Source organism: Chanodichthys erythropterus, chromosome 9, assembly GCF_024489055.1.
Source record: "Chanodichthys erythropterus isolate Z2021 chromosome 9, ASM2448905v1, whole genome shotgun sequence".
NCBI lineage: Eukaryota > Metazoa > Chordata > Actinopteri > Cypriniformes > Xenocyprididae > Chanodichthys > Chanodichthys erythropterus.
The window spans coordinates 25,493,980-25,506,533 of NC_090229.1; the positions used below are offsets into that span (position 1 = coordinate 25,493,980).

Below are 12,554 nucleotides of genomic sequence, written 5' to 3' on the forward strand. Positions count from 1 at the left end.
ATGAGCTAACGCTAATTCAACACAATCACTACATTCATACATCAGGTGAAATGACACATAAAACAAATGAAAGAGGCATACCATAGACAAAAATAAATAAATAATTTGATATTGGTAACTGTAGTTAGATTTCCTTCACTTGAAACTCACTTTTAACTGAATTGTGCATGTGCAGATATGGGCATGAACAGGAAGATATAAACATATAATGGGGTGAATTCACTAAGATTGAATTGCATCTACCGATAGTGTTGTTTATTTGCACTGGTTGTTTTAGCACCCTATTCGCTTAATGAATTATGCAAATCAGTCAATGGTGCAAAACACAGCAAAAACACTTCTGTGCTGAACACAATCGGCATGGCACAATTCCTTGTCATGAAATCTTGCAAGCTAGTTCTGAGTGATATGGAATAAATAATCAACACGTTTTATACACTTTTTTTTTTTCAAAATTAGAATGTTGAATTGAATTAAATTAAATTAACATTTTTAAAATAAAATGTCCACACTTTTTTTCACAAAATTAACTCGGTGAGGAATAAATAATTTTAACACTCTGAGGTCTGACGGTATCGCCGGCGATACCACCGTGGTTTTTTTCTTATCAGTGTGAAAGAGACTCAAAATACTCCGTCAATGTTGCACATACAATTAAGAGTTATACACCATTTTAATCTGTGGAATATCTTCTTTCATTTGTGTACACTCAGAGTAAAAACAGAATTTTGTGCTTTTTGTAAAATAAAGAAAACTAACATGATGCGTGATTTCTCCTCTCCCTCTGAACGAACTCCAATCTGATAGTTCTCAGAAAATGAACTGTAACTTAGTGAATACTAATGACAAAAAAATTACACTTATGTCTAAAAAAACGTTAAGATGTCAGGTTTTAAATCATGTAAGTCAAATCGAAAACAAACCTTCTTTGTTTATGTAATCTGTATGAAAAGAGAGCCATGTCAGAAATCCGTGATTCAGCTCATTATCTGCTAATGCGGCCACGCCCACGGAGCCAGCGCTATTCAGACGCTAATTCAGTCAATACATGCATTTATTATCTCAATCGTGTATTTATTGTCTTGAAAAGTGTTTATCTGGATGTAAAAGTCATGGTTAGCGATCTCTAGAAGACATGCAGTTACTTCCTGTTTACTTGTCTTCTACAGATGAAGTTTAGATGAGTTTTTGTTTCTTTAGCGCCCTCCTGCTGCTGTATGTATTGGAAACTCCATTCATGGAATAGCCTCTTCTTCTTTTAGATGAATTTGTGGACTAAAATGCACAGAGCGCCCTCCGACTTCAAGGATGAATTGAAAACACCAGCGCTCATAGTAATGACAGTGAATATTAAATAAAAATAACTCCTCTGTATAGAAAATTGACATAAGCATATGAGAATCCAATATTTCTCCAAATGTGCATGCTTTTAAACTAAAAGCCTATATTCAGACTCTTTGCATCACAGAAATACATTATATTTTAAAGTATAATATAAAACCATTACTTTATATTGTAATAATATTTTTCTGTATGTTTCATATATCATAATGAGCTTGAGACATCACAGAAGGTTTTTTTTCACAGCCTACCTGACTGAAATGCCTCATTAATATGCAAGTCATTTCAGCTCATTACTATCCAATTCTTTTGTCTTCTCAGGTGAGAATGGCCCATTTTCAGTGGTGATTCACGCCTCCTTGCATACTGTGTTTCTTGGCAAAAAGTGTCTTACAAAAACTAAATCAATATATTGTTAAATATGAAGGAGTAGGCAGCATAATTTTTACATAATTTTGAAGCAAAAACTCTAGTCTACAACCTCCAATACCCTAAAGTCTTATGAACACAGATTTATTATACTTTTTTTGGCCTTATTTCAGTGACTTAAGTTTTTTGTTTTTTCAACAACCACGCATAAATGTTATTCCTTCAAAAACACAAACATGTACATACATGTTCCTCACATATTATTGTAGCCTAGTTTGTGCTGAATACAGTGTAATGACACTTTTTCCATTAATATGTTTATGAACAACTGAAAAAAGCACAAATGTCAGGGCATGTCAAAAGTTCTCCAGGCCCCAAATCAGCCTCAGACTCCAGAGGGTTAACAAACATAATTAAATGAAATAAGTTAAATAATTTTACACACTGTTTTTTCGCAAAATTAATTCAAAGAATGATATTAAATCATATTAACTAACATGAAACAATCTAGCGATGCATATTAATAAACAACAATATTCACCTACTGTACACACACACACAGTATATATATATAAAGCTACTAAAGACATATTTAAATCAGTTCATGTGACTACAATGGTTCAACCTTAATGTTATGAAGCGACGAGAATACTTTTTGTGCGGCAAAATAAATAAATAAATAATTCAACAATATCTAGTGATGGATGATTTCAAAACACTGCTTCATGAAGCTTCGAAGCTTTACAAATCTTTTGTTTTGAATCAGTGGTTCGAAGTGTGTATCAAACTGCCAAAGTCACATGAACTATTGAAATTTCGAAACACTTATGATGTAACAAAGCCCACTGGTGTCAAAAGTATTCACATTCATTACTCAAGTAGAAGTATAGATACTAGGGTTTAAAAATACTTCTGTAGAAGTTGAAGTATCAACTCAAGCTTTTTACTCAAGTAAAAGTATAAAAGTACTGGTTTCAAAACTACTTAAAGTATAAAAGTAAAAGTAATGTAGGGGAAAAAATGCCATTAAGGACAAAAGCTTAGGCCGTGCCACAAGGGGCCTATTGTGTACTCCACCTCCTCAAAAAAACATTTTTCTAAAGGCCATAATGACCATAATGTTGTATTAAAATGTTAATGTTGAAAAATTTGGGATGCACTAGGCTACCCGTTTCAGCCGCATATATGTCCATTGAAAATGAACGCATTTTAGTACAATGCAAATACATTAAAGCACCATATATGTGTACTACTGACCATTAACATGGGTTTCATGGAGTGGAAGATATCATGACTAGTTGCCTTTATTGGAATGTAAATGTACATCCAAGCTTAACTGCAGAAATTTGTGAGGGCAACGGACAAGAAAAATGCGGGTAGTTTTGGTGTACCCAGGGCAGGCTTAGTAACAATCAGGGCTTGACATTAACACCTGCCAGCTGTTTTCAGCTGTTTCAGTTCACACCGCACCAACAAACGCCAGCAAACTCTCTGTTGGAGTTTGTTGGATAGGTGTTGGCGTTGGTCGGAGTCTGTTTACCCGACTGAACATGTTTAAAGGTGCCATCGAATGTTTTTTTACAAGATGTAATATAAGTCTAACCCTTTAATTCTCATGCTCTCTGCCCCCAAGCTTGCGCTTGCCTTAAACAGTACATAAACAAAGTTTACACCCTCAAATGGATCTTTACAAAGTGTTCGTCATGCATGCGGCATGTATGCGTCGGATTATGTGAGTATTGTATACTGTTATATTGTTTACATTCTGAATGAATTTGAGGCTGTGCTCTGTGGCTAACAGCTAATGCTACACTGTTGGAGAGATTTATAAAGAATGAAGTTGTGTTTATGAATTATACAGACTGCAAGTGTTTAAAAATGAAAATAACGACGGCTCTTGTCTCCGTGAATACAGTAAGAAACGATGGTAACTTTAACCACATTTAACAGTACATTAGCAACATGCTAACGAAACATTTAGAAATACAGTTTACAAATATCACTAAAAATATCATGTTATCATGAATCATGTCAGTTATTATTGTTCCATCTGCCATTTTTCTCTATTGTTCTTGCTTGCTTACCTAGTCTGATGATTCGGTTGTGCTGCTCCAGACGTTAATGCCTGCCCTTGTCTAATGCCTTTCATAATGTTGGGAACATGGGCGGGCATATGCAAATATTGGGGCGTACACCCCGACTGTTACGTGACAGTGGGTGTTATGTTGAGATTCGCCTGTTCTTCGGAGGTCTTTTAAACAAATGATATTTATATAAGCAGGAGGAAACAATGGAGTTTGAGACTCACTGTATGTCATTTCCATGTACTGAACTCTTGTTATTTAACTATGCCAAGATAAGTTCAATTTTTGAATCTAGGGCACCTTTAATCGGCGTTTGTTTGGTCGTCTGAGCATCCAACAAACTCTGACGTAATCTGACCTGTTCACGAACCGTTGCCATGACGACGAGGCAAGTCCCCTTTAAAGACAGCTGTTTGATTGCGCCTGCGCCTCACGCGCACACAACAAAGCACTGGAAACGTGACATCGCAGCTTGTTCGTTATGAAAAATAAAATACAGTTTTAAAAAAAAAACATATAAAAGGTACAATAGTCTGTAGTGCAATCCGTGCCATTCAGCAAGAGCACTGCTCCACTTCACTGAAAGAGAGAGGTATACCATGAGAGCAATGCAGGTTTACCTTAAGTTTCGTTTTAAATTAATTCGTTTTGGCTTGTTTAGTTACATGGTTGTATATGACTATGTGTCACATAAATAAAAGGGTCGCGCTTAAAAAAAAAAAAAAAAAAGTTTAAAAACCGGTATACGATTTAAACGTCTCTCTATCGAACTAACATTACGTTACCTAGCTTAATTTGCAGAGGACGAAGAGAAAGCACCCGTTTGATAGCCTAAATGAGCCAGTAGTGTAGAAATAATAACTTATAAGAAATCATCTTTTTTGAGTAATGCCCCCAACAACACTGACTATTACTGCGTTCACGTCACCTCGTATTTACCGGAATCTTGACATGACAACACGTGACGTTATATTCGGAGCTGTTCACGTCCTTTTGGTCCTTGGACTAGGAATTATGCGTTTCCATGACACCACTATCAACACCTAAATGAATCTACAGCGGTCAGGTGGAACATGTGGGAGATCTCAGAAAACTCCCAGCTTACAAGCTGTAATTACGATCTCTACGAGGACGTGAACGCTTTTTACAAGCTCGAATCTCGTAACTACAGGAATTACAAGGCCGCGTGAATGCACCTTTTAGTCCTCTTTGCTGGAGTGTGACGTGATTTGATGCGCAGGTGTGATGGATTACGTACAAACCAATAGGGTGTCAGAATGGTACGTTATATGTTTTATCTTCTCATCCCACCACAATCAAATTCACTCTATCCGGATGGCGCGATTTATCTGGATAGTTTTTTTTTTTTTTAAAGCCGGAATGAAAACAAGACGAAATGAAATAAGAGTAACGAGGCTATTTTTAAAATGTAAGGAGTAGAAAGTACAGATAATTGTGTGAAAATGTAAGGAGTAGAAGTAAAAAGTAAGCTGAAAAATAATTACTCCAGTAAAGTATAGATACCCGAAATTTCTACTTAAGTAAGGTAACGAAGTATTTGTACTTCGTTACTTGACACCTCTGACAAAGCCTCGTTTACTGAAATCACGTGATTTTGGCACTCTGAACCACTGATTCAAAACATTAAATTCATAAAGCTTCGAAGCAGTGTTTTTAAATCGCCCATCAATAGATATTGTTGAATAAAGTCGTTTTGTTTTGTTTTTTGGCTCACAAAAAAGTATTCTCGTCACTTTATAATATTAAGATTAAACCACTGTAGTCATATGAACTGTTTAAAATATGTTTTTAGTATCTTTCTGGGCATTGAAAAAGGAAATTAACTTGCTGTCAATTCAGGCCTTACTGAGCCATCAGATTTTATCAAAAATATCTTAATTTGTGTTCTTATGGTCTTATGGGTGTGGGATGACATGAGGTTGAGTAATTAATGAAAGCATTTTCATTTGTGGGTGAACTAACCTTTTAACATTAGTTAATAAAAATATAACTGTTCATTGTTAGTTCACATCAACTCAACCCATTATATAATATGAACAGATACAACTTTTGATTTTAATAATGTATTTGTACATGTTGAAATTAACATTAACTGAGATTAATAAATGCTTTAGAAGTATTTTTATTTTTATTTTATTGTTAGTTCATATTAACTAATGTAGTTAACGAATATTAACAAATGGAACCTTATTGTAGCCTACCTGCAGAAAGTGTTACCAAGAAATCAGTGTTTTAAATGGATTAATGGAAACGTCATGCACTGAATTGGCTGTTTAGAATACTGAAAGTGCACTCAACTATACCAAATGTCTGCACACACTTTTTGTGGTTATAACTCCATCATAAAATCATCATTTGACAAATTACTGCCATTATCAGTAGAATATATTTACAAACACAATAGCTCAATGCAAATTGAATATGGCACATTTTATAGCAAGGCTAATTTATACATAGAAAAAGGTGTGTTTATATTGAAAATAATTATAATTACCTGATTAAAGTAATCACACAGCAATTGCTGTGACTTGCTGAAACTAGTTACAAGTTGTTCATGAATACGACTCTGGGGTTTCATAGTGAAATTCCACATGTACTTTAACAGCTCATATAATGCACTTACTTTCAAAACATCTTAAAATCACTCATTCTAATAGTGCTTCATGCTCTATCTTTTAATCAGAGGAGGCGAGATTAAGATCGATTGAGTCTTGGGTAAATAGCATTGTGTGGAGAGAAGGCTGACTAAGGGAGCAGCACACAGTGGACACAAATTGAGGCACTAAATCCCAATGGGATACAGTCTCTGCTGCCTCCTGGCCATTATACGTGTCATGTGGCCGTTCGGTTTTCAGGACTACGGAACCTGATTAAACCAACAGCTTGGTGAAAGGCAAACATATGCATGATATTGCTGCAAGAATGCGATTTTAATTATAAATCACTGAGAGGTGTTCTTGATATCTCTAGAAACAATTCAACACCGAGACCAGGCTTCGTCATTGTCCACACGCTATACTTCTGTCCTATCTCGAAGGTGTCGGGAGATGATTACATCTTCTCTAAGCCTCAGTGGTCTTATTGCAAATGCCAACCTGGCCACGCGGATGTACTCCAGGCCCGGCTGAAAGGTCTCAGTCTTTATTCTAACATAATTGAAAACAGATTTATTGGATTAGGGCGAGCCTGTGTCTGTGCGAGTGCACTAGTTCAATTCCATCCTTCTTTGTCATAAACAATACCGCGCTGACGTCTTGACAAACAAGCTTTGATGACCTTGTTTGGGGAACAGAATTTTACAGCGATGCAGGAATAAATGTATGGTTATATGAGTGAATAGGAAGGGAATGATTTGCACCTCCTTGCAAAGACCTTCAGAAGTACAAGGCCTTATTAGAATTCAGACAATTAAAAGAATATGGCCAAAAGCGGTGGTTTTAAATTAAACAAAATGAGTGGAATGGGACAATACAGTATATCTGTCTACTGATCAAGTATAACATTATGATTATTTCTTCATCACGGCACCTGTTAGTGGGTGGGATATATTAGACAGCAGGTGAACATTTTGTCCTCAAAGTTGATGTGTTAGAAGCAGGAGAAATGGGCAAGCGTATGAATTTGAGCGAGTTTGACAAGGGATAAATTGTGATGGTTAGACAACTGGGTCAGAGCATCTCCAAAACTGCAGCTCTTGTGGGGTGTTCCTGGTCTGCAGTGGTCAGTATCTATCAAAAGTGGTTCAAGGAAGGAACAGTGGTGAACCGGTGACAGGGTCATGGGCGGCCAAGGCTCATTGATGCACATGGGGAGCGAAGGCTGGCCAACAGACGAGCTGCTGTAGCTCAAATTGCTCAAGTTAATGCTGGTTCTGATAGAAAGGTTTCAGAATGCACACAGACAAGTCAGGGTGCCCATGCCAACCCCTGTTCACTGCCTAAAGTGCCAACAGTGGGCACGTGAGCATCAGAACTGGACCACGGAGCAATGGAAGAAGATGGCCTGGTCTGATGAATCACCTTTTCTTTTACATCACATGGATGGCCGTGTGCATGTGCCTCACTTACCTGTGGAACACATGGCACCAGGATGCACTATGGAAAGAAGGCAAGCCAGCGGAGGCAGTGTGATGCTTTAGGCAATTTTCTGCTGGGAAACCTTGTGTCCTGCCATCCATGTGGATGTTACTTTGACACATACCACCTACCTAAGCATTGGTGCAGACCACGTACACCCTTTCATGGAAACTGTGTTTTCTGGTGGCTGTGGTCTCTTTCAGCAGGACAATGCGTCCTGCCACAAAGCAAAAATGGTTCAGGACATCAATCCAATTGAGCATCTGTGGGATGTGCTGAACAAACAAGTCCGATTCATAGAGGCCCCACCTCACAACTTACAGAACTTAAAGGATCTACTGCTAACATCTTGGTGCGAGATACCACAACACACCTTCAGGGGTCTAGTGGAGTCCATGCCTTGAGGATCAGGGCTGTTTTGGCAGCAAAAGGGGGACCAACACAATATGGAGTTGGTCATTATGTTATGCCTGATCGGTGTATATATACTAGTTTATTTAACTTTTACCGCAATTGCAGGACATGTAAATGTCAAATTTCTAGGTCTCAGTGAAAAGCACTGAGAAAAAAAAAAAAAAAAAAAAAAAAAAAGAAAAAATACAGAAATTGCTAGTAAATTTCACAAATAATTACAAAACAAATGGTAAGTAATACATTGAATTAAAAAGACTGAAATAGTATTGTAAAACATACTCCAATAATATTTGTTTTATTAACAAATTAGGAAAAAAAACATTTTTTTTTACAGTGTAGTGACCTATTTTTTATTTATTTATTTTTAATGGATGTTTCTATTTATGTATGTGTCGGAATGTTATTATTAAGGGAATAGTTTTCTTAAATTAAATTGCCATTAATTACTCACTATTTATAATATGGATTACATTTATGGTTGTCCTATACATTCTAAAAATTCTCCCCTTTGAAAAAAAATTAAATAAAAAAAAATCATACAAATTACAGCATACTAGTTTGACAGTAAATAAGACATTTTCATTGGGGCCAACTACCCTTTAAGCATAATAATGAAAGAAAACATAAAAATCAGTGGTTCTCAAACTATTCAAGCCAGGTACCACCTTTAAGCAAATCAAAACGTCCACGTGCCAGCCAGTTACAAAAATATTCACGGTGTTGAATGACATCTCTTTGAGTGCAAGCTTAAGAATTGAGTGGCATAATGACATATTTTGATTGATATCCCTGTCATACAGATAAATCATGCTTCTGCAAGAGCAGAATCCCCATCAGTCCCTTTATTACCCTTTACAGATCCATGGAAGAGCCTAATCAGAGCAGCAACTAACACACTCACACACTCAAGATAGATATGTGTTACAGATACAGTAGATCTCTCAAACAAGACACCATCGTATTATGCTTAATTCCATATTTTAAGGATAACCTTTTTTCCTTGCAGGAATTTGATTGCTATTCAGTAAAAGACTACATCTGCCAAAATGAGGTAAGAAGTGCAGAGATGAAACTTTCCAAGCCAGTGAGTTCAAGCATTATCTATTAGCATCTCTTGCTTGTGCATGAGGAAAAGAAGGCTTGATGACTATCATATGTCCAGAGATAGAGCACCATTGCACTAGAGCATGCATTGTGGCTTTATTGTAAATATATTATGATTAGACATATCCCTTGTACATAACTTGCCCAGCATGTGCTGCAAAAGCTTAAGAGGGTTTGGGTAATCTCACAAAACCTGTCAGGAACTTGTCCGGGTCATATTATACACCAAAACTGAGAAAGATATAAGAAATTTTATTTAGCCATTTTAAGGAGCATTAGGATTTTATGCATTATGGCATTATTTTCATGACAAATAATAATAATAATTTATATTACTGTAATATATATTAATGGAATTGTAATGATAATGAAAGGACAATCAAATGGAATGACAATTGAATGACGATTGAAAATAATTATAGTATTCATTTTTATATTAATAATTGTATTTGTCAGCTATACACAGCTGTAGTGTCATAACAATAATGTTAGTCACAAAGATAATAATAATAATAATAATTTGTATAACTGTAATATATTAACTGAATTGTAATGAGAATGAAATGGCAATCCCCACTTAAAATAATGTGAAATAATATAAAATAATGATTTATTTTATAATATTCTATATGAATAATGGACATAATAATGAAAACATAAAATGTTAGGAAGCATTTTGGTAGTATTTGTCAACTATATGCAACTGTAGTATCATGAAAATAATGTCAGTCACAAAAAATATTAATAATCATAATTAATATTAATAATAACAAGAATGTATTGCATTGAAAAAAAAAATGCATTTATATTTATTTATTTTTCCTGTGTAAAATGTGACCTGGACTTATTTTCATGGAATTCACAAGTTTGAACAATGTCTGGTGTTCCATTTAATACTATTTCGTTTATTTGTTCACAGGTTCCTGGAAGCCCACCTAACACAAGAGTAGAAGACCACAGAAATTCAAGTCCAGGCACAAAAGCCCTAACCGATGTTTTGATGCTCGGTCTGATGTTTGCTCTTGGAAACCTCACTATGTAGAACTACCTGAGCTTCAAAAGCCAGCACAGTGAGGACAAGGCTGATGGAAACCCCCTCATGATCATCTTCAGTCCAATCTCACGCCTCTCTCCTCTACTGCAGCTTTCTTTCTTTCTTTCAAATAAACACCAAACAGAAAGAACACAGAGACACATATCGAAAAGACTGCTGCATCTTTGCCATGGCCGAACGAGAAAGTTGCATAGCGAATGAGCAAACGGCCAAGAAACAGATATTGCGTACTTAGCCGCTTGATTCCAAAGTCGAAGACCTGTTAGGTGCCTGATTGGCGGACCTGCAATTAAAGACCCAGGCACAAAGCTTTCCAGTCTTCTGTACTACTTCCTGCCGCCCACACCACCCATAAAAAGGGCGCCTCGCAGCACCCATCAGGCCTGAATTACCCATTGTCTGGCACTGTATTACACCATCTCTGAGAGGCCCACTGCCCATTTATTGGATTTGCCGCGCTCTTCTTTGACAGCTGCTTTAGCTTTCTCATTGTGATTATTCCTTTTCAGTTCCATCTTTTTTCCTTCTTTTGTCCACCAGTTGAACAGGAGTAATTACTTTCCAGTGGTTCTTTTAAACGTGAAGTGTTTGAAGTTTAAATCTGTACCCTGTCGACACGGCGTGAGGTGGATGTCACGGGCGACAGCTCTCTTAGTCACATTCTGTACTTAGTTTGATGGATTTGAAAAAGAAAAGGAATGTTGAGATGAAGTTGATGAAAACGTACCAGTGGATCAACAGGAGAAGTAGATCTTAACAAACGGCTTCCGTGTGGGTTCACAATGTCGATGGGCTGCCCACACATGTATAATTTTGTCTGTGAATATGAATGTTTTTCTTTCCAAAAGTACAGCTGTTAATTATTATGTGTTGTCTTTAAGTGAAAGATGATGAGACTCTAGAGAAAGTTCTAGACGAGCAGTGGGAGTGACAAGAACTGCATGACTGAGAAAAACCTGGAGGTGCTCATACCACTAACCATTAATAGTCATGGCATAATCAGTCTCTGGTTAAATTCAGTTATAAACAAGAAAAGCCCTGACAAAGAAGGCAAGCGTTTTGGGACATTCATCGTCATGTGAATCATTGTGTGCAATTTCTGATGTGGCCTTACTCTTTGTTTTTCCTCCTCATTATTTTCTAGTCGCTGTGCGGAGAAGGTCGATGCCGAGTTTTGATGTTCGGAATGTTTCTAAAAATGTACTCACCCCAATTCACGGTTTCAGTAAATGCACTCGATATGTATGACTCTTTTATCAACATTCCAAACACTGAAGTTATGAACAAACAGACATCGATTTTATATATATATATATATATATATATATATATATATATATATATATATATATATATATATATATATATATATATATAAAAATGTAAAGTTCAAATCTAAAAAAAAAAAAAAAAACTAAAAAAATTATATATATTGTGTCCTAGGCTTGTTATATACGTAAAATTGCAAAGCAAATGATATGAACATTCTTTGTGTAAATATGACACTAATGCAATGGAAACACATTAAAGATATGTCGTATCAGTGGGGATCCATCTGTCAAAACAGATTAAAACATCAACAGGCAATTTTTTTTTTTTTTTTTTTCATTAATAGATTTAATACTTTATAGTACCAAAAGCTTTATGAGTATTCTAAGATTTCTAAAAGGATGCAGTGATGTAATAATCAGCTCTATTTTACCAGATGATAAAAAAAAAGAATCTTTTCTCATTTGGTGTGAATGTTCCTAGACTTACTTTTGTTGAAACATCTGGAATATATAGACATATAAACAGTATATTTTTGAAGTATGCTGCCTTTTGAAAAAAAAAAAAAAAAAAAATTATATATATATATATATATATTTTAAGGGAGCTATTAAGTCAAAATGCAGGTTTGTCATTGTTGAGTGAGAACAAGAACAAATTCAAATAACAAGAAAAATGATCTTGTCACAGACACTGACATCGCAATCCCTACTTTGAAATTATTTTCAAAACTGTGCTGTCATATTCGGTGGGAACAAAAGTAGCGGTGAATGAAATCTAAAAGAAACACGATGTAAATTTTCTGAAAGGTGTCAGAGATGT

The 12,554-nt window shown here is 35.8% G+C and overlaps 1 protein-coding gene across 3 annotated transcripts in view; it reads left to right on the top strand.

The window, feature by feature from the left end:
- The window catches only part of gfra2a (GDNF family receptor alpha 2a), a 106,581-nt gene extending 94,835 nt beyond the window's left edge, over window positions 1-11,746 (top strand). Inside the window, exons 8-9 of one of the 3 annotated variants that reach the window (XM_067393944.1) lie at window positions 9,312-9,356; window positions 10,329-11,746. In XM_067393944.1, coding sequence (XP_067250045.1) covers window positions 9,312-9,356; window positions 10,329-10,451 — 168 coding nt within the window. In that variant the 3' untranslated portion in view covers window positions 10,452-11,746. Of the gene's footprint in view, window positions 1-3,343; window positions 3,594-9,311; window positions 9,357-10,328 lie in introns of those variants that run through there. The other 2 variants (XM_067393945.1, XM_067393946.1) reach the window with 2 other exon arrangements.
- Window positions 11,747-12,554: the final 808 nt, after the last annotated feature.